Below are 21,734 nucleotides of genomic sequence, written 5' to 3' on the forward strand. Positions count from 1 at the left end.
GAAGGAGCAGCCTGTTAAAAATTAGAGGTCCCAACGTCACTATTGTTTGAATTCTATTAAGAAATGCTAATGTAGGGCTGGAGAGATGGCTCAGAGGTTAAGAGCATTGCCTGCTCTTCCCAAGGTCCTGAGTTCAATTCCCAGCAACCACATGGTGGCTCATAACCATCTGTAATGAGGTCTGGTGCCCTCTTCTGGCCTGCAGGCAGACACACAGACAGAATACTGTATACATAATAAATAAATAAATGAATATTTAAAAAAAGAAATGCTAATGTAGTCTTAAGGTAATGGGAAGTAGAGTGAGTAGAGGCCCTTTCTACAGAGCTCCAAAAAGGAAAACTAAATCTGGTAGAGCCTGGTTGGTTTCTAGTTTTTTGTTTTGTTTTCTGTTGTTTTCCTTTTCTCCCTTTCCTGCTTGGCTGAGCCTTTCCGTACGAGGCGAAGTTTTATTTTTGTTTTCTGAGTAGACAGCTAGGCTGCAACACTTTTATTTACTGCTTCCGAGTCTGCTGGGTTTGGTGCAGAGGATGAAAAAGTGACGTTTGAGTTGGGTGCCTAAATAGTTAACCAAGAGCTTAAACATCTGGAATTTTAGTGTTAATTTGGTATACACCTCCTTCCTCCAAAAAAAGAACAGAAATTTTAAGCATCTTTTTCTGCTTGCTGAGGGGAAAAAAAAAAAAAAAACAAAGAAACTCTTGCTTTGTAAATGTTCCTACCTGACTGGAATTACAAAATGAATGTGAATGCAAAATCCATCGAAAAGGATCTGGAATGTGGTTTTCACCACAATAGGAGGAACAAGGCAACTGTAGTTAGGATAATGAGGTCACCAGTTGCTACTATCCCCTCTAACAGATTATTGAGAGAGATACAAGATAACAGAGGATCTGTGTGTGTGTGTGTGTGTGTGTGTGTGTGTGTGTGTGTGTGTGTAAGCGTGCCTGTCTGCCTGCTATCTAATTACAACTTAAAAGTATTTCTTTTAGCAGTTGGAGCCTTAGATTCCTGCTGGTTTCCTGGCCTGTCTTCTTTCTCTTTAAGCGGCTGCACTGGAATTGTGTTCACAATGCAGATGGGTTTAAAGTTAGGCATTTTAGAGTGTAGCGACACCTGCTTCTGAAGAGAGTTCAAAAATAGATAGCAGGATTTTGCGGGGTAGGAGGGCAGCATGTTCACAAACATCAGGAAATTAAATGAGTTGATTGAACGTTGAGCAGCGTCACCAACATCACCACCCCAAGCTGCCTCAGCGGCTCCTCCACGGGTACCTCAGCGATCACAACCTCTCTACCTCAACTCGGGGACCTGACAACACTGGGCAACTTCTCGGTGATCAACAGCAACGTCATCATCGAGAATCTCCAGAGCACCAAGGTGGCAGTGGCCCAGTTCTCCCAGGAAGCGAGGTGTGGGGGGGCCTCCGGAGGCAAGCTGGCCATCCCAGCCCTCATGGAGCAGCTCCTGGCCCTGCAGCAGCAGCAGATCCACCAGCTGCAGCTCATAGAGCAGATTCGTCACCAAATACTGCTGTTGGCTTCTCAGAACGCAGACCTGCCAGCTTCTTCTAGTCCTTCTCAAGGTCCTTTACGAACATCGGCCAACCCCTTGTCCACGCTAAGTTCCCATTTGTCTCAGCAGCTGGCGGCGGCAGCTGGATTAGCACAGAGCCTTGCTAGCCAATCTGCCAGCATCAGCGGTGTGAAACCGCTCCCCCCAGTCCAGCTACCTCAGAGCAGCTCCAGCACCATCGTCCCGCCCAGCAGTGGCACTTCTCCCAACGTGAGCCTAGTGACTGCGGCAGTTCCTACCCCATCCTCAGAGAAAGTGGCTTCCAGTGCTGGTGCCTCCCATGTCAGCTCCCCGGCAGTCTCAGCGTCATCGTCACCAGCATTCGCAATAAGCAATCTGTTAAGTCCTGCATCTAACCCACTTCTACCTCAGCCGACCCCAGCTAACGCTGTTTTCCCCAACCCTTTGCCCAGCGTTGGAACAACTGCAGAGGATTTAAACTCCCTGTCTGCCTTGGCCCAGCAAAGAAAAAGCAAGCCACCAAATGTCACTGCCTTTGAAGCAAAAAGTACTTCAGATGAGGCATTCTTTAAACACAAGTGCAGGTTCTGCGCGAAGGTCTTCGGGAGTGACAGTGCCTTGCAAATCCACTTGCGCTCCCACACCGGAGAGAGGCCCTTCAAGTGCAACATCTGTGGGAACAGGTTCTCCACGAAGGGCAACCTGAAAGTTCACTTCCAACGCCACAAAGAGAAGTACCCCCACATCCAGGTGAACCCCTACCCCGTACCGGAGCACTTGGACAACATTCCCACGAGCACCGGCATCCCCTACGGGATGTCCATCCCCCCAGAGAAGCCAGCCACCAGCTGACTAGACACCAAGCCGGTCCTGCCCACTCTGACCACTTCCGTTGGCCTGCCATTGCCCCCGACCCTCCCAAGCCTCATGCCCTTCATCAAGATGGAGGAGCCAGCCCCCATCCCTATTAGCCATTCTGCTGCCAGCCCCCAAGGCTCAGTCAAAAGTGACTCTGGGACCTCTGATTTGGCCACAAGAAACCCAAGTGGGCTCTCAGAGGAAACTGAAGGGTCTGTTGTGCCACCTTTCAGTGGAAGAAGTGAAGAGGCTGGCATGGCCAGCAGCTCAGTCCCAACAGCAGGCAACAGTGCCCTGAGTTCCCCAGTGGCTGATGGTGGCCCAGGAGGGGCTGCCTTCACCAACCCTTTGTTACCACTCATGTCTGAGCAGTTCAAGGCCAAGTTTCCTTTTGGGGGCCTCTTAGATTCAGCCCAGGCCTCAGAGACATCCAAACTGCAGCAACTGGTGGAGAACATTGACAAGAAGGCCACAGAACCCAACGAGTGTATCATCTGCCACTGGGTCCTCAGCTGTCAGAGCGCCCTGAAAATGCACTACCGGACGCACACCGGGGAGAGGCCCTTCAAGTGTAAGATCTGTGGCCGGGCCTTCACCACGAAAGGCAACCTGAAGACCCACTACAGTGTCCACCGGGCTATGCCCCCACTCCGAGTGCAGCACTCTTGCCCAATCTGCCAGAAGAAGTTCACCAATGCGGTGGTACTCCAGCAGCACATTCGGATGCACATGGGGGGTCAGATCCCTAACACCCCTGTCCCTGACAACTACCCCGAGCCCATGGAGTCCGACACGGGCTCCTTTGATGAGAAAAATTTTGATGACTTAGACAACTTCTTGAATGAGAACATGGAAGATTGTCCTGAGGGCAGCATCCCGGACACACCCAAGTCAGCTGATGCCTCCCAAGACAGCCTGTCCTCCTCGCCTCTGCCCCTCGAGATCTCGAGCATCGCTGCTTCGGAGGATCAGATGAAGATGATCAATGCAACGCTGGCCTGGCAGAGCAGCTGCAGGCCAGCTTAAATTCAGTGGAGAATGGGTCGGTGGAAGGGGATGTGCTGACCAACGACTCATCCTCCATGGGCGGCGACTTGGAGAGCCAGAGTGCCAGCAGTACGAGTCTACCTCTTCCATGCAGGCTCTGTCCCATCCAACAGCACTCAAGAATTTCACAAGTCACCTGGTGTGGAGGAGAAACCACAGAGAGTGGGGTCGGGTGAGTTTGCCAATGGTCCTTCTCTGCTAATGTCATGCCACTGGCGAGAGCAAGTCTTCCATGTGTGCCTTTTGCATCCCCCTGTCCAGAATTCAGGTACATTCAATCTGAGCCCGGGCTTCTTTGCTCCTGCAGGCAGGTGTCAACCCCAGCGCAGCACAGCCATCATTCTGGCTCCTGGCACCACCAAATGTATGCCACTGTGTGGAAGTCTGTGGTCTTGCACGCTGAGGTGGAGTCAGTGATTGTCACTGGACTGGTCACATTCTACCACAAGCTCTCTTTCCTTGCCGGCAGGGCTCTGTTGAATAGGCATCCCTTCATCTGGGATGAGCACACCCAGGCCCTCAGGTGAGTCAGAGACAGGGCTGGAGCAGAATATAGCAGGTGAGCCCTCCCAACCCTGAGTTTGTGGAGGGATTGCAGAGAGAAGCATAGAGGGATTGCTGTGAAGCTCAGACTCTGAGGCTCCTCCCCCCAGGTGGACTTCTTCCTGGAATGCATGCTGGGTGTTGCCTGAGTGACAGGGCTAGGCTGGCCACATGCTTACCTTCCACTATTAAACAAGGCATCCTAGCTCTTGGCTCTTAAGAGGTCCAGACTGATACTGTACTGAAGGAATGGGGTTTGTGCAGTCAGAGGGAGCAAGCGGGAGGTCCAGTCTGCTCTGCTTTTCCAAATATAATTTTCCAGAGAGTTCCCCATTTGTAGGGTTCCGACAGTCATCTTCTCCTGAACTGACGGACCAGCGATGTGTGATCTCCACACGCCCTCTGCCACTCCGAGAGGTCACATCTTCTATCCGGGCCCAGACTGGTGGCAGCAGGGTGGGAAATCTAGACCCACGCAGGTTAGAGTTCTGCCTGTGTGTCACCCTCCTGGCTCACCAGCTGTCATGTCACCGGGACTCTGTGAGTTGACTGGGGGCCAGTGTAGCATATTCAGATTTGATCAGGTTGCCTTTTGAATGAGTTAACTGTCATGAATAACTGAGCAAAGGGCACCATAAAGTTCTTTATTCCACTTTATTATTTGTAATAAAGGAAATTAACTGTAATGTGTTTCAAGCCTATTCTTAATATGTTTCCTGTAAAAAGGGAAGGTCACACATGTTTCTTATATTTGGATAATACCTTAAGTATTTTGTGATGTTTGCTTTGACTATTCTAGTTGTCTGTTGTGACCTACCCTGTTACTGAGTATAAACTCAGGTTCCCTTGTGCAAAAAGTTGGCAGACTTTCATCACTCTCTGTTAGTTCACTTTAAAAATGGTGTTTTAAAACTTCTGTTTGTTTTCAGAAACCTTTTTACTAGCCAAAAAGCTATTTTTTCTTTTTTTAAACTGTGTACTACTTCCTTTAATGAGTTGCAAAGGCAATTTTGTAAGCAAATTCATTTTAAATATAATATCGTAAAACAAATACAATGATTTGTTTTGATTTGATAATGCTTCATTAACACTTATAGTTTTCATTTTAAGTTGTAGCATTAGTTGTTAAGTTAGAGAATCAATAGAATAGGCAATTTCCAGCTTACTATTTAAAGATACCTGGTTTTAGAAAAAAAATTATTTTAAAAATAAAATATCTGTGAAATGTTTTTGACCAAAAATTTTGCACTTTAAAGAGATCCTCAAACAATAACCCACTGCTTTTTGATTGTTTCAACCTCTGAGAACAGTCTCAAGAATATCTTTGTAATACGTCTTTATGCACCTTATTTTTCAAGACCCTTCTAGAATTTGTCTGTTCCTTTTGTTTTTGTTGCTTTGCTTTTTCAGACACAGAAACATACCTCATCACCTCACTTCTTAGAACTGATTAGAAATAGTAAATTGGAAAGCAAGGAGGCCACAAAAAGAGTCAAAGACAGACTGCAGAAAAACACAGAAAATGGCTGATTGCAAGAGGGCCAGTATAGTATAGACTGTGATTTACAGAAAACAGGAAAGGGAGCCAGAGGACAGGATGGAAAGCTTTTAATGAAATAATAGACATATATTTTGAGGCTCACTAATAATAATTTATATTTCTAATGATTCTTAGCGATTGATGAGGAAGTACTTTTCTTTCTTGAGAAAATGCTGACATATTAATAGCATTCTAGTAAAACCAAACAAAACAAAAACAACAACAACAACAAAAGACCAAACACTTTATCTTGGTGCCTCAGGGGCACAGAGCCACATTAAGGGGTTGGGTAGCTTCTTTGGTGCTTTTTTTTTTCATTTTTTTTTTTCCCTGATGGATTTTGTTTATGTGGGGCTAAGATTGAGGTGTCCACAGGTGTGTTATGTAAGTGACAGCTATAGATTGATTCTGTTTCTGTTGAAGTAGACAGTGCCCTCAAGTGGAGTTAGAGACACATCACAAAGGAAGCAGAAAGAGGAGCCGCTCAAACTGCATGGGCTTCATCCATTTTCACCAAATACTGCACAGATGCTTTAAGTGATGGTGGATTGGAGGAGCGCTGACTTTAGCCTGTCTTGGGCGATTTGTGTCTCTCCTTTGGACTTACAGAGGAAGAGACTTGTGAAAATGTTACTATGATGGGACACTTTATCACCTAAAAGTGTTTTCTAAGAGAACTGTTACTCTGTGTGTTGGATTGTCTGGTTGCTAAATCATTGAGTCAAATAATACAGTTTGATGCTTTAGTTTGAAGTTTATTTGATTTGAATTACAAGAATAAAATACTTAAATAGTATAATGTTATTAATTGCTGCCTTCAACCACAGGGCTGGAGAAGGATATCTCTGTCTCAAGGAGGGATGAAACAAACAAGTACTGTATTTGGGAATCAAGTAGCTACATTCTTATGACAGAGATACATGGAAACCATTCTTTTCATGGAGATAATTAAAAAAATTCTTAATTTCAAAGAATGAAGTTGAGTTTTTAAAATTTTTCTTTGGCAGTTAGCCTCTATGCTATGGGTTTCTGAACTGGTTTATACCTGGCATAGATTCCCTCTACCAGAGCAGGCCTCAAATTCAATAGAGCATGGTTGACTGAGTCTGTCACAGTCTTGCCTGCTTGGTTAGTATTGTAGTCCATAGGATCCACAGCTGGGCAAGACCACTGACGTCCTACTCTGCCTACCCAGCCTGCGTAGCACCTTTCAGCACTGTGAAAGCTAGTCAGAGGACTATGTGTCTATCCCAAATCTAGCTTCACGTCTTGGTTTCTCTGTATCTTACAGCTAAGGAATGTGGTGTCTTAAGTAATAGAATCTCATCATCTAGTTCTGGTGGGCAACCAAGAGGACTGGCAAGAGTCTGGACTGTCTTGGAGGCATATGGAAGCTCCCTGCCTAACAATTCTTAAGGAGGTATTCCTACATCTGGCACTGGGATTTTTGTTTAATAACCATGACTTTCAGGGGTAGTATTATTTAGTCGAGCAGGATATCTCCCTTATAAAGCTAATTTTCTTTTAACTTATATTTCTAAATTGGCTTATGAAATAGTATATGTTTGACTGGAAAAATGGCTTAGCAGGTAAAGGCGCTTGCTGCCAAGCCTGATGACCTGAATTCGATTCCTGGAGCCTACATGGTGGACAGAGAGAACCAATTCCTGTGTTGTCCTTGTCCCTTTACATGTGAACTGTGGTATTTGTGTGTAACAAGAGTGGACAACTTTGCCTTGGTCCTGATTTTAGTGGGATAGCTTCAAACTTTTTCTCCATTTAGCCTGGCGTTGACAATGGGCATGTCATTTACAGCATTTGAAGTTATGTTGTTTTAAGTCATTAGTTAAAGTTGTCTTTAAAAATGAGACTACAAATTGTAAAATTATTTTTGTAACAGTTTTAAATGCAAGTTAAATCTGGAAAATAATCATTTATATAATCTTTCCTTTTTACATAGTTAAAATTGTGGTATAAAACCCACAATTTATAGATATAAGCATCTACAATTCAATATACTTTATAGACATTAACATTAAAATCAGATTGAGCTAAAAAAATCTTAGAACAATGTAATATAGCCATATATCATTATTGTATTGGCCAAATTTTGATGCTACAAATAATTTTCTAATATATATGTATATATATATACTCAAGATTGTAATATTTAATGTAATATTTAATATGTAATGTGATTGTAAGAAATTAAATAGTAGTTATAATTAGTATAGTTAATATCTCCTTGTCTAAGCACAATAGGTATATGAAAATGAAATTGAGGGGCTAAAGAGGTTGGTCAGCAGTTACTGCTCTTCCAGAGGACCTGAATTCAGTTCTCTTCGCCCATGGTGGGTGGCTCACAACTGCCTGTAACACCAGCTGCTGAGGATCTAACCGCCCCCTTTTGGCCTCTTGGAGTACACACATGTGCCATACAATCACAGAGATACAACATATATATGTAAATAAAAATAAAATATATAAAAAATAAAATTGAGTGAGATAATGTTCCATTGCCAAAATGAAGCTTATAGATAAATGAATTTTAGATAACGTTTCAGAATGTAATATTGTCATATTTTTAAATGATAAAAGATGTTTGATACTGTAATATGTTACTTTCTAAGTTACATGTTTAGAAATAGCCTTTTTAATTTATAAGATTATGTGTGTTTTCTCAAATATTGTATCTTCTTCATTCAAGTTCGACAGAAATGCTACTTTGTAAAGTTTCAAAAAAGTCTCAGGGTCTGTATATTAGGATAATCTTAAAGTTTTTGTTAGATTCTAATTTTATAATTTTGGAAAAGTCGTTATTGTTTCTATGGATGCTTTGTTGCTGGAGTTCTTTACAAATGCAGTTATAGTGGACACAAGTCATATGGGTCTTTCAGCTCATTGAGATATTTATATAGTTAAATGAGATTTTAAAAAATCTTTAGTTTTATTTTAAGGTTGTATTGAATACAGTTTAAAGTTTGTTTTGCTTGTTTGCCAGGCATTTTGAATTGCTGTCTTTTTACAGCATGGACACCAGGTTGTTAACAGCTTGCTTTGGGACTTCCAGTAACTTCCTTTTTGGGGATTTTATGACAGATTTGCTAGTGGCTCCTTTTTGTGAGTTGATGTTCTGAAGTTCCTGTCACAATGAGTTCAGGCCTATGGAGCCAAGAGAAGGTTACTTCACCTTACTGGGAAGAACGGATTTTTTATCTGCTTCTTCAAGAATGCAGTGTAACAGACAGACAGACACAGAAACTCCTAAAAGTACCCAAAGGAAGTATAGGACAGTACATCCAAGACCATTCTGTGGGGCATTCGAGAGTTCCTTCTGCAAAAGGCAAGAAAAGTCAGATTGGATTACAAATCTTAGAGCAACCGCATGCAGTTCTATATGTTGATGGAAAGGATGTTGTAAAAATAAGTGAGAAATGTACAGAGTTACTGTTGGCAATTACCAACTGTGAGGAGAGGCTCAGCCTATTTAGAAACAGAATTCGACTAAGTAAAGGCCTCCAGGTAGACGTGGGCAGCCCTGTGAAGGTACAGCTGCGATCTGGGGAAGAGAAATTTCCAGGAGTTGTACACTTCAAAGGACCTTTATTAGCGAAGAGGACAGTTTCGGGGATTTTCTTGGAGTAGAATTGCTGGTAAATTTGATAGGACATTTGAGAGAGAGAGAGAGAGAGAGAGAGAGAGAGAGAGAGAGAGAGAGAGAGAGAGACAGCGCGGGCATGAGAAAGTGAGCGTACGCGTGAGCAAGAGACCACAAGCACGTATTTTCCCCTTCATAAGATTTATATTTTCTGTTTGTTTTTAGTACAATTCTCAGGATGGACCTCAGGGCCCTCTGCCACTGAGCTGTAGTTCAGCCCCAAAATTTATTTAATGATAAATTGAGAGGATATAAAGACAATTCTTGAAAAATTTTAAAAAAATTATCTCTTACAGTAGAAATTTACAAGTCATTATTCTGGACTTCATATCTTAGAAGTTTTTAAGTTACCTATATTAAAAGTTAACACTACCAATTGTAATTGTAAACACTTAAAAAATTGTGAACTATCTTGTGAAAGTACCTACAGGATTCCCAGTTCTTAGTGTATGCTACTAAGTATAACAGTTTAGAGGTAAGATTTTGAAGTGTGTTTCAGCAATTTCAGTTTGCTCATGCTTATCCCTGGAATATACAAACTACCTTGAAACTTACTTGCTTTGGCAGCATATCTAAGAATTCTATATTCTGAACTGACTGTTGGTTCACATTTGGACACTCTCACGAGTAGAGAGAGGTCGTGCTTTCCTTGCCTCTTGATTTGGCTTTTTAAGCAGTGAAATAATTAGGCTTCGACTGTCAATTATGGTATGTACTAGCAGGGTTGCCAGGGTACTTAACTAACCTACATCAAGTTCTCCTAATCTATTTTTTCCTCATCTGTGAAGTGCTTAGAACACATGACTTATAGTAGTTGTACGGTGGATGGCTGTAGATGTTTACAGTTTGTTCTCAGTAAATGGATGGAGCTGATGTTGCTGTTTGGTTAAAGCTGAATGAATGTCTGTTCATAACAAAAGTCATCGTAAAACTATGTTGTAAATTTAATCCTCACTCTTTCTCAAAAGAATTATGATCTGTAATTATGAGATAGTTTCATATCAGATACACCTTCTTTATTCTTTAAACACCTTAAACCCAACATCTGCTGCTAGTCATATTTCATATTATGGATTAATTTAGAGTTTTCCCAAAGTTATTTCCTGAAATCCCTTTAATGGATAATTTTTTTATATCTCTTTTTAAAACAGTTTCGAAAACTAGGAAGAAGGTCGTGGTCAAGATTTCACTGATGGGGTATATCAAGGGAAACAACTTTTTCAGTGTGATGAAGACTGTGGCGTGTTTGTGGCATTGGACAAGCTGGAGCCCATAAAAGATGATGACAATGAATTGGAAAGTGATTTTGCAGCTCCGGGGGATTCAATGCAGGCTGAACCTCCCCCTGTTGAAATAAACTCAAGAGTTTCTCTGAAGGTCGGAGAAAATGTGGAATCTGGAACAGTAATATTCTGTGATGTTTTGCCAGGAATAGAGAGTCTAGGATATTTTGTCGGTGTGGACATGGTAAGGATTTTTTGAGTTTTATTATTATGAATATATATATTAATTTTATTATCAATTTAGGTATAAATTGAACACTTTGTATTCTTAAAATGGACTAATTTACAGTATCTTAAAGAAAATATTCCAGTTTATCTTTGGTACAGGAACATTACAGTAGGAATGTGAGCAGAAACAATACGTTTAGTACATTTTTTCGTGTCTTAATAAACTGGGATAATACTCTGTCTTTAAATTCTCCTTATTTTAACTGACCAGTAGACAAAAAGAAAAACCAAAACAAAACAAAAAAACAAACTGACATTTCTCTGACTAACCAAGTCCAAATACATTGTATGATACTGTATTTTCCTTTAATTGAAAAATACTTTTGATACTTTTTTGTATATTTGCTAAAGTTTAACTAATAATAATGAGTATAGAAAGTTATTAATAGAAAATATCCAGGAAAAAAACCATACTGCTTTTTGAGTTGACAGAGTATTCCCACAAGATTTTTTAAAAATATTTATTTATTATGTATACAATATTCTGTCTGTGTGTATGCCTACAGGCTAGAAGAGGGCACCAGACCTCATTACAGATGGTTGTGAGCCACCATGTGGTTGCTGGGAATTGAACTCAGGACCTTTGGAAGAACAGGCAGTGCTCTTAACCGCTGAGCCATCTCTCCAGCCCCCAAGATTTTTACTGTCTAAAAACTGTTTTCTTATTGTGGCAAACTGTGTATAAAAAGGTTCCAGCGTAACCATGGTTACACTAACAGTTCAGATCACTTGGTTTGTTCTCATCATGGCCTCTCCACTGTCTGTCTACAGAAGTTTTTCATCATCCTGTGCTGTGCTCTGTTTCTATTAAATAAATTCTGCCCAGTTTGCCCATGCCTGGTAACTACAGACGGGGCGTTTGCCTGCTGTAGGCACCTCAGAAGTGAGGTCATATGGTGTCACCCGTTGTGTTTGTGTCACTCATTTTATTACTGAATAACCACACTTGCTAACAATGGATGCATTCCAGTGCACATAGTGAATTAACGTGGCCTTAAGAGAATGAGAAGAAAGAAGTTGAGAACATTTTTATCATAGACTGAAAGTATAGGCAAACGTTCATTATGGATAAAGGAGATTCCTTCATAATTATTCTTACCAGGGTGTATTAGGAGAGGGTATGAGCAGCAGACTCACACAGTGAATATTTTTAATAATCATTTTTATTTATTCATAAATGTTCTACAGAGATGGTTGGGTATGAATGTTCCAGTGTGTTTCTGTTACCTTGTCCTTAGAAATTGTGTAAGATGGCTCATTTGTTAGGTACAAAATAAGAATTTGCCAGACTCTCGCTTTGTGAAATTACATCCAGAGTAAGACCCGTAGGTTTCTCAGAATCATTAATAATTAAGAACAAGAATTCTTCAAATGTGAGCTTAGTGTTTCAGAGGAGTTGTAGACTGGGTAGAGAGAATGTTGGAGAAAGAAGGCCATTATTCTTTGGACTTAGTCTCCCTTGCTATAGGTTTCTTGGCCTAGGCTTTAGATGTTTCATGAACTGTTTGGGTCCTCTCCCTTCTTTTTTTTTTTTTTTTTTTTAAAATATTTATTTATTTATTTATTATGCATACAATATTCTGTCTGTGTGTATGTCTGCAGGCCAGAAGAGGGCACCAGACCTCATTACAGATGGTTGTGAGCCACCATGTGGTTGCTGGGAATTGAACTCAGGACCTTTGGAAGAGCAGGCAATGCTCTTAACCACTGAGCCATCTCTCCAGCCCAGGTCCTCTCCCTTCTTAATGGTGACCTAGGGGATCATCTTATTTAGCCCAGGCAGGCTGTCTTGAGACTTGCCTGCCAGCTCCACACCAGTTCTGTCCCTCCATTTGATTTATGCGAGCATCAGTTCCAAACACTCCCATTAGGCTTCTTGATAAGAAAGTTCGTCAAGCCCAACTTTACTCATGCCTGTCTGTTTCCAGGGACATGCTAACATTCCACACTGGTTCTCAGAGCAGTTGTTTCACGGCCAGCTGCTTGTGCCTCACTAATAACTCCTGTGGCCGGTTGTGCCTCACTAATAACTCCTGTGGCTGGTGACACAGTAGAGAATAACTTAGAAAATCCCCATTTTTTGAGGAAAATCTTGTATACCCACAGATAACAAGAGAATTCTGAAGTAACTGCTGTTCTGTTTATAGAAAGACAAATAGCAATACAGTGAGCACAGTGCCCAGGGGGTGCAAATGTGTGATTAACTTCAAGGGTAGGTTTCTGGGTAAGAAAATGGATTCCTAGTAAATTTTCTTTTGCAGACAATGTCTCTTTAAACCTCAGCTGGTGTTATTACTGCAGACTAAAGTATGAAAAACACTTTTGATTCATTATTTTGTGTGTTTGCTGTGAGTTGATTGTAACTACTTTTATTGTAAAACATTGTTACTTTATCAGATATTTCTAATACAGCCTTTCTTTTGGGCAAAATAGTTAACATTCCTCTATAAAAGATATTTTAGGTAATACTTTTGTAAGAAATGTTGGTGTTCATATTTATATTTTATTGACAAAGGTATAAAGGTTTACTTTTTTGGCATTTCAAGGATAACCCTATTGGCAACTGGGATGGAAGGTTTGATGGAGTACAACTTTGTAGTTTTGCGAGTGTTGAAAGTACAATTCTTCTGCACATCAATGATATCATTCCAGGTATGTCTCCTTTATGTATTCAGAAATTAGTTTCTCATGTATTTTGTTAAAAGAATGCAAATTTATACTAAAGATGGATCTTTTGAAGTTGGCTTTATAGTGTAGAATTGTCATTAATAGACTATTCTTTCTTTTCTCCCAAACCAAGGCAATAAAGTTTATTTCTAAAAAGTATGTAAGTATAGTGAAGTTTATACATTATCTCTTACATTGTCTTCTCTAAGACATTCTAATAAAGAAAGAAATCCTGTCTTGTAATTGGAAGGCTCAAAAATAGAAAAAAGGTTGTCTCTTGGAGTAAGAGATGAAGCTAGAAGCTTTTAAAAAAATTGGTTATCTCATCTAAAGTCCACAGAGGATTCAGGATTCTTATTAAATGATAGCTGAAGTTCCCTTTTTGTTGTTTTTAATTATTTTTTCATGTATTTTACATCCTGATCTGAGTTTTCCCTCCCTTCTCTCCTCTTGTTCTCCTTGCCCTGGTTACCTCCCTCTCTCTTCAGAGAGGGACAGGCCTCCCATGTGTGTTAAAGTATGGCATATCAAGTTGAGGTAGGACTAAGCTCCTCCCTTTCTAGTAAGACTGGGTAAGGTAACCCAATATGATAAATAGGTTCCCAAAACTTAGCTTTAGAGCTAAGGATGCCACTGTTAGGAGTCCCACAGATAGATCAAGCAACACAACTGCCACATATATGTAGAGCGCTTAGGTCAACCCATGCCGGCTTCTTCGCTATTGGTCCAGAGTCTGTGAGCTCCTATGAGCCCAGGTTAGCTGTTTCTGTGAATTCCTCCCTTTCTTCAACAGGATACCTGGAGTTTGGCCCAGTGCTTGGGTATGATTCTCTGCATCTGTTTCCATCAGTTACTGAATGAAGACGCTCTAATGACTATTAAGGTGGTCATCAATCTGATTATAAGAGATGTCCAGTTCAGGCACCCTCTCTACTATTGCTAGGAATCTTAGCTGGGACCATCCTTGTGAATTCCTGGAATTTCCCTGACGTGAGGTTTCTTCCTGACCCCGAAATGCACCCTCATCGAGACAGCTCTTTCATTATTCTTCCCCTCCAAGTTCTTTTTGTTTTAAGATGGTATTATGGTAGATCATGCTTCATAACTGTAGTCAGAAACTATTACATAGTTTTATTATATCCATTATTCTTGGTATTTTACTACATATATTATTTATTACAAAATAATAATTAGGGCCAGCAAGATGGCTCAGTGGGGTAAAGGCACTTGCACACACACACACATTGCTGAGTATGTAACACAGAGTGTTTTACATTGGTATAATTGGTACAGTGGTAAAACACTTTACCATTGAGCTACAGCACAGCCCCTGAACTTAAAAAACAAATGAAAATAAAAAACACCACCCAAAAATGAAAAACAAAAAAAGCCCCTCCCCCACAAAACTTAAGAACCTTTTGTTTTGCCTCAAATAAGTATCTTCTTTGACTGCTATGAGGTGATTGACAATGGTAGTAACACCAGCCGCTGCTGTTATAATTCCCAGTGATAGGCTAGTGCATTGAAGCCAATAGAGGCATTCAGAGATAGGGATGTCTACAAGCCATAACCAGGGATGTGCCAGTCCTGGAATTAGATGGTTTATGCTATCTCTATGTCCTGAACAGATTTATAAGATAGGTCTTAATTTTGTTTGCTGATTTGTTGATTAAAAATACAAAACAGGTTAAAATATCCACATTACGTAAAAAAAAAATAAAAACAATACAAAACAGGGAGGTTGGAGAGATTACTCCGTAGTCATGACACTGACTGCTCTTCCAGAGGTCTTGAGTCCAATTCTCATAGTAACTTACAGCCAACTGTAGTGGGATCTGATGCCCTCTTCTGGCATAAAGTCATACATGCAGATAGAATACTCATATATAAAAAATATATAAATAAATAAATGTTTAAAAATATATAAAGCAGAATAAACAGCAAAAGCAACAAAAGCAAAACAAAATAAAAGACCTGGGGCTCAAATCAGACTTAGATCATCTGTGATGAAAGTGAGTGGCAGAACCAAAGTCCAAAACTCATCTGATTATCAGCCTGTGCTCCCTTTAGTCCCCAACAAATCCCATACCCTACGAGTGCTCTTGCATTGTGAACATCTGCATAGAACCTGTCTTTCTTAGTGTCACATACTGGGGGATATTATTTCCATGGAGATGGAGATGTATTTCGTTTCTGGTTCTATAAAAGATAATTTTACTGTAACAAGAATTATAAGTGAGCAGCACACTGTATTTTTTCTTCTAGTGTTTTCCCATTATTGGTAATGTTGACAACAAAATGCTTTTGAATTTATTTCTATAATTTATTTTAGGCTCTGAATTTCTTATTTCAAAGAAATGGAAACTGAAGGCTCCTAACCTGTATTCTGCCCTTCCTGTCTGCCTGTTGGTATCAAGTCATAAATTAATTGTTCTACAGTTTGAACATGCTTCCCATGCAGCTTTTAGTTTTGTAGCAAGAGTCATGAGGTTCATATGACAGCTTTACTTCAGTTCTGCTCTGAAAAAGTCTGACATACTTTACCTTGATTTGTTTTAAGATATATTTGTTATTGAGAATTTTTATGCATGCATATAATGTATTTTGATTATAATACCCCCCAACTCCTCCTGGGTTTCCCACTCCTAATTCCTTTTCTTACTTTTTGGAAACAAATGGTTTATATGTGTCCTTATTTTATTTAGTTGTGTTTACTTTTTCCTCCATGTTTTATAGACAGCACAGTTTGGGATGTTTGTGAATTAAAATGCTTTTTTAAATGTTACAACGAGTGCTTATTGTTTAAAATACAGCAGTGTAAAAGCACCATTCATTCAGATAGTAGAAAGCCCTCACATAGACTTCTTTAGATGTGGATATTTAGGAGGCAAAGCACATAAGCATTCTTGGGGTTGAGACTGTAGCTCCATGGTTAGAAGACTTGAGGGAAGCTGTAAGTTCCAGTCTCAGCATTGAACAAAAGTGATGATTATGGCTAGCAAGATGGCTCAGTGGGTAAGGGCACCTGCCCGCAAGACTGATTCCTGGAACTCACATGGTAGAAGGAGAGAATGACTCCTGCAGATTGTCATCTGATCTATACATGCATGCTATGGCACATGGGTGCACACACATACACACACACAGAGTGATAAATTAACTAAAAATTTTTTAAATAAAGTAATTCCTATGTAGAACTTTCATTTAATAAGTTGAGATAGATAGTAAATGAACAGAATCTATGTAGATAGTAAACAAACAGAATCTGTGGTCAGTAAGATGGTGATGAGGCTGGAGAATGGTCAAACAAGGGGTAAAGAAGATGGGGTGCTGCCCTGTCACATTCATGTGTTCCCACAGACCTCTGCAGGAGACATTTGAGCAGCACACACAAGAAATTATTTGGAGCTGAATTAAGAGGGCCTGTTCTAAAAGTTGGAGAGTTATGCTGATTTTATAATGCCAACTTGCTGAATGGCTGGGAGGAAGCCCTTGTAATTCTTTTTTTTTTATTTATGAATTTTTTCACAGGAGCCAATTCAGGGTAATACTGCTTCTTTATAGTCATATCTTACTGATTTCATAAGATCCCACAAATTCCACTTTAATTAGCAAACAAGTATATTTGAGCATTTTTTTTAAGGAATTTTTTTCAGGGAACTGTCCAGTGGTGCTTCTGAAACCTTAAAACCTGTGACATTTTTATGTGAATATAATTATCAATTGTTAGCTATCTTAATTGCATTGTTTTGGGTTTTACATTTTATAGTTGAATGAAGTATGTTGTGGGATTGGGAAAATCATTGTTAGTATAACCATTCAAGAAGGAAGAAGAGGGGCTGGAGAGATGGTTTAGAGGTTCAGAGCACTGCCTACTCGTCCAAAGGTCCTGAGTTCCATTCCCAACAACCATATGGTGGCTCACAACCATCTGAAATGAGATCTGATGCCCTTTTCTGGCCTGCAGGCAGACACACAGACAGAATATTGTATACATAATAAATATGTATATTTACATATTGGCCAAGCCAATTTCTTTATTAACTCATGGTATTCACAGTATGAAGAGGGGAATCCCACATCATGTGCATTGTAGAATGCACTTCACAAACCTTGGTGAAAGATCTTTGTGTATGTCTAGGCTCTATAACACTTCTGGATGTTCTTTTGTTGACTGCAATGGGGTTTCATCCTGTGGGTCGTGACCTCTTTGGGGTTTGAATGACCCTTTTATTGGGGCCGTTTAAGACCATTGGAAAACAAAGATATTTATATTACAATTCATAACAGTGGCAAAATTGAAGTTATGAAGTAACAATGAAAATCATTTTCTGGTTGGGCTTTTCCACAGCATGAGGTATTGTGTTAAAGGGTGGCAGAATTAGGAAGGTGGAAAACCACTGTTATATGATATGGATGATAGAGGTTAAATTTGTGAGCCAGTAATTTCATCAATTTAAAGTAGATGTGACATTGAAAAATAGACTACATGGAATGATATTTTTTTTTGAGTCCAGGTTTCTTTAGATAGTCTGTAGTGTCCTGAACTTGCTCAATAGACTAGGATGGCCTCAAACTCAGATATGCCTGCCTCTACTAAGTGCTGGGATTAAAGGCTTGTGTCACCACTGACCACCAGAATGGTTTCTTAGAGCTTTAATATCAATGGCTAATTTTTATATTAATTTTATAACTCCTACTCTCTTCTGTGTTGACTAATTACCAAACTTTGAAAGCCGAAGACAATACAATACTATGTATATGTATATTAGTTGTGTGAGCAGTCGTTATACCATACACATGTTAATTTATTTATAAAATTTCTTTTTGCAACACATTGGCTTTTTTAAAAAGGAACTTTTGTTCCATAGGATCTACCTCAGACCCAGGAAGTAGAAGCAGATCTGAATTATTTTATACCTTAAATGAATCATCTGTTGACTCACAACAACAATCCAAATCCAAAAATCAATGGTACATTGATGAAGGTAATCTATAATTTTAGTCCTCTTTATAATGATGCCCTCTGTTTAATATGTAAGGGGAAATGACTTTTTCATCAATATTTGTTAGTTGTGGAAACAGTGAATAGATCATTGCTAATATGACAATATTGCTGAACTAAAATATTAAACATAGTTTGAACTACACTGTTATTAGGGTTGAGGATGCATTTGAAATATGTTAGTAGTCTGGGTTTTGTTTTGCTTTGTGTTTTTTACCTGAGACAGGGTTTCTCTGTATAATAGTCCTGGCTGTCCTAGAACTTGTTCTGTTGACCAGACTGGCCTTGAACTCACAGAGACTCACCTGCCTCTGGTTCCTGAGTGTTGAGATTAAAAGTGTACACCACTACGCCCAGCAGTCTGTTCTTATCTCTTAATACATTTACTTAGGATTAATTGTTTCTAGAAATGAAGTGACTCATTTAAAGACTTGCCTATCTTTCTTTCTTTAAAGTATCCTACCTTTCCTTGTTTCTTAGATATCATTCTTTTTTCATGTATTTATTTCCTTCATCTGTTCAGCAAATAGTTATTGAGACATTCTCAGGCTACAATGACAAAGAATAAAATAGATATAGCTCCTTGCCTGTTTGAAGTTGTAGTCAGAGTGTTTTAAATGTTTTAATTTTTTATTTTAAAGATTTATTTATTATGTATACAGTATTCTGTCTGTGTGTAAGCCTGCAGGCCAGAAGAGGGCACCAGACCCCATTACAGGTGGTTGTTAGCCACCATGTGGTTGCTGGGAATTGAACTCAGGACCTTTGGAAGAGCAGGCAATGCTCTTAAACTCTGAGCCATCTCTCCAGCCCCCAGAGTGTTAAGATAGAAGTTTTACAGTGCTTTCAAGCAGACTTGCAAAGGGATCATGTGATCAGTTAGACTAGAACTTTGTATTGTTTTTAGAGATGCCGTTATATTTAATGTTCTTGAACAGCATTTTCTAATTAAGGACAATTTTTCATAGTTGCAGAAGATCCTGAAAACTCACTTACAGAGCTGTCTTCAGACTTTGGACGTTCATCACCTCCACCACAACCTCATTCCATGAGCTCCTCATCCAGCAAGAACACATTTCACTCTCTACCATCCATGCAGCGAGAACAGATTTCACTCTCTACAGTTCAGCCTGACCAAGACGCCCAGTACTAACGACAGCATTCCTCATTCCACTGTCATTCCACTGTCATTGTCAGTGCAGTCTGTGATGGGCGAGCTGTCCAGTACACCTGTCCAGGAGAGCCCGCCCTTGCCCATCTCTTCTGGTAATGCATACGGCCTAGAGGTGGGCTCACTGGTTGAAGTGAAAAAGAATCCCCCAATCTATGGGGTTACCCGTTGGATTGGCCAGTCGCCTGGGCTCAGTGACGTGCTAGCTGGACTGGAACTGGTAATTTATTTTGGCTTGAAATCTACAACTTTTCTTCATGAGGTTTTAAAACGAGGTTTTCCTCTATTAGATAATTTCTTGGGAAGTTATTTTTTCTCAAAAAAAAAAAAAGCCAGTAGTAGAGGAAATATTATAGTATTGCTTACCTTCACCCTTTGCCATTCCTCAGGCTCTCGCCCACTTATTCCTCATGTTTGTTTGTGATCAAGGAATAGATTGATTTTTAGGCTAGAACATGTAGTCTCCACATACAAACAATGCAGCAAAGAAAGCAGTCCAGTGACCAGCTTTCCTTCTTACTCCTTATCCTCCTCCCATTGCTGTCAGTTCAGGGATGTTACTGACTTTAAAATTAATCATCATGTTTGGAGTCTTTGGGAGAGGGGAAGGTTTTATTTTTGGGTCTTAAAAAAGCATATTGTGTGATATTTCGCAACCAGGAGGGAGAACTTGAATAAATTTACCTATTACCTAAATATAGTTTTTAATTTTTTTGTTCCCTTGTCTTCTTGCTGGTGAGGAACTAGTTAATTTATCTACTCCTGCCCCTTGATTTTAATACTTTTGAAATGGCTCAGGGAAACTCAGTAAACCAGGGAAGTTCTAAGCATATATTTTGAAAGGAAATGCATCAGATACTTCCCGGAGGGCTAAAGAATTATTTTCTTAAACCACCAGCCGAGGGCCAAAGCCCCAGTTAGTCAGTCCCTTTTCCTTGGTGCTATTCTGTTCAGAAAAGATTTGAAAAAGAAATTCCGAAAAGGTGAAAACTCCATAGCTCTTCCCGGTGTAACACATACCAAAACCTTTCTTTTTCAGGAAGACGAATGTTCAGGCTGCACAGATGGCACGTTCAGGGGCACGCGCTACTTCACCTGCGCCCTGAAGAAAGCCCTGTTCGTGAAGCTGAAGAGCTGCAGACCTGACTCTAGGTTTGCGTCCTTGCAGCCTGTCTCTAATCAGATTGAAAGATGTAATTCTTTAGGTAATTGGATACTTTTAGTGTATTTACCCATCTGAAATGACTGTTTCTGGCTACTGTTCAGTATCTGAGGTGACAGTGTTAAATGATTCATTTACTTGCCAGTGTTCATCAAGTTTCGAAGTTGGTAAAGATTCTTACTTGGTGCATAAGAGAGTTGTCCTAAGAGGAGATATGTTGAAAGAAGAGTTAGGAAAAGTGTTTAGGATCTAAAGAGTGAAAGGCAGTGTTTTTTCTTCTCTTTCATTGATTATAGACATTAAATTTTTGGCAGTATGGGTGGTAGAAATGAAAATGTGGTCCCTTTAGCAATAACTTCCCCCTCTGCGTCTATTTAAGTACCTCATTCAGGATGTCCTCATGAAGAAATCTGATGCAGTCTGGGGATGCAGTTGGCTTGAGAGATGGAGGACAGTTCTTCTCATTGTCACTAGCTTGCTGATGCTGGCCTTTCCCTTATCCATAGTGAGAGTCAATCAGGGGGGAAATAGGGAAACCATCTTTATGAAAAACATTTTTCTTAATGCTGAAAAGGATTCTGGAAACTAGTTTTCTTTTTATCCTTGAAAATGAAACATTGTGGACTAGAAACAAAATATTCTTTGACAGGTGCTTATTTGACTTAATTTTCTAAACTATATGACAGAAATGATGTTGAAAGTGAATAATTGCATTTTTATAAGTCCAGATTAATGTCAGTTAACTGAAGTAAAAAAAATGCAGAGGATGCCAAAATATACTTTAAATGATATACATGTACATGCATATGAACATATACTGTCGTGATTTTAAAAAATTATTTTTATTTTTTATTTTTTCAGCATTTGCAGGCTACTTAGGTAAAGTAGTGGAAGAAAATACTCCACCAAAGATGGGGAAAAAAGGTTTAAAAATAATGACTGGAAAAAAGAAAGGCATCCAGGGCCATTACAATTCGTTACTTAGACTCAACTTTATTTAGGTAAGTTCCTATTTTCTGCAGTAAGTGTATGTAGT

At 39.8% G+C, this 21,734-nt stretch overlaps 1 protein-coding gene and 1 pseudogene across 1 annotated transcript in view; both read left to right on the plus strand.

The window, feature by feature from the left end:
- Positions 1–1,212: 1,212 nt before the first annotated feature.
- On the plus strand, positions 1,213–5,015 carry LOC148118452 (sal-like protein 1 pseudogene; annotated as a pseudogene).
- Positions 5,016–8,568: 3,553 nt separating this feature from the next.
- LOC148118453 (ubiquitin carboxyl-terminal hydrolase CYLD-like) overlaps positions 8,569–21,734 on the plus strand; it is a 28,351-nt gene continuing 15,185 nt past the window's right edge. Inside the window, 9 exon segments of the mRNA XM_087900522.1 lie at positions 8,569–9,165; positions 10,334–10,649; positions 13,240–13,345; positions 18,232–18,348; positions 19,334–19,427; positions 19,462–19,756; positions 20,576–20,741; positions 21,560–21,674; positions 21,676–21,699. Coding sequence (XP_087756648.1) covers positions 8,675–9,165; positions 10,334–10,649; positions 13,240–13,345; positions 18,232–18,348; positions 19,334–19,427; positions 19,462–19,756; positions 20,576–20,741; positions 21,560–21,674; positions 21,676–21,699 — 1,724 coding nt within the window. The 5' untranslated portion in view covers positions 8,569–8,674.

Source organism: Myodes glareolus, chromosome 22, assembly GCF_982192425.1.
Source record: "Myodes glareolus chromosome 22, mMyoGla1.1, whole genome shotgun sequence".
Classification (NCBI taxonomy): domain Eukaryota; kingdom Metazoa; phylum Chordata; class Mammalia; order Rodentia; family Cricetidae; genus Myodes; species Myodes glareolus.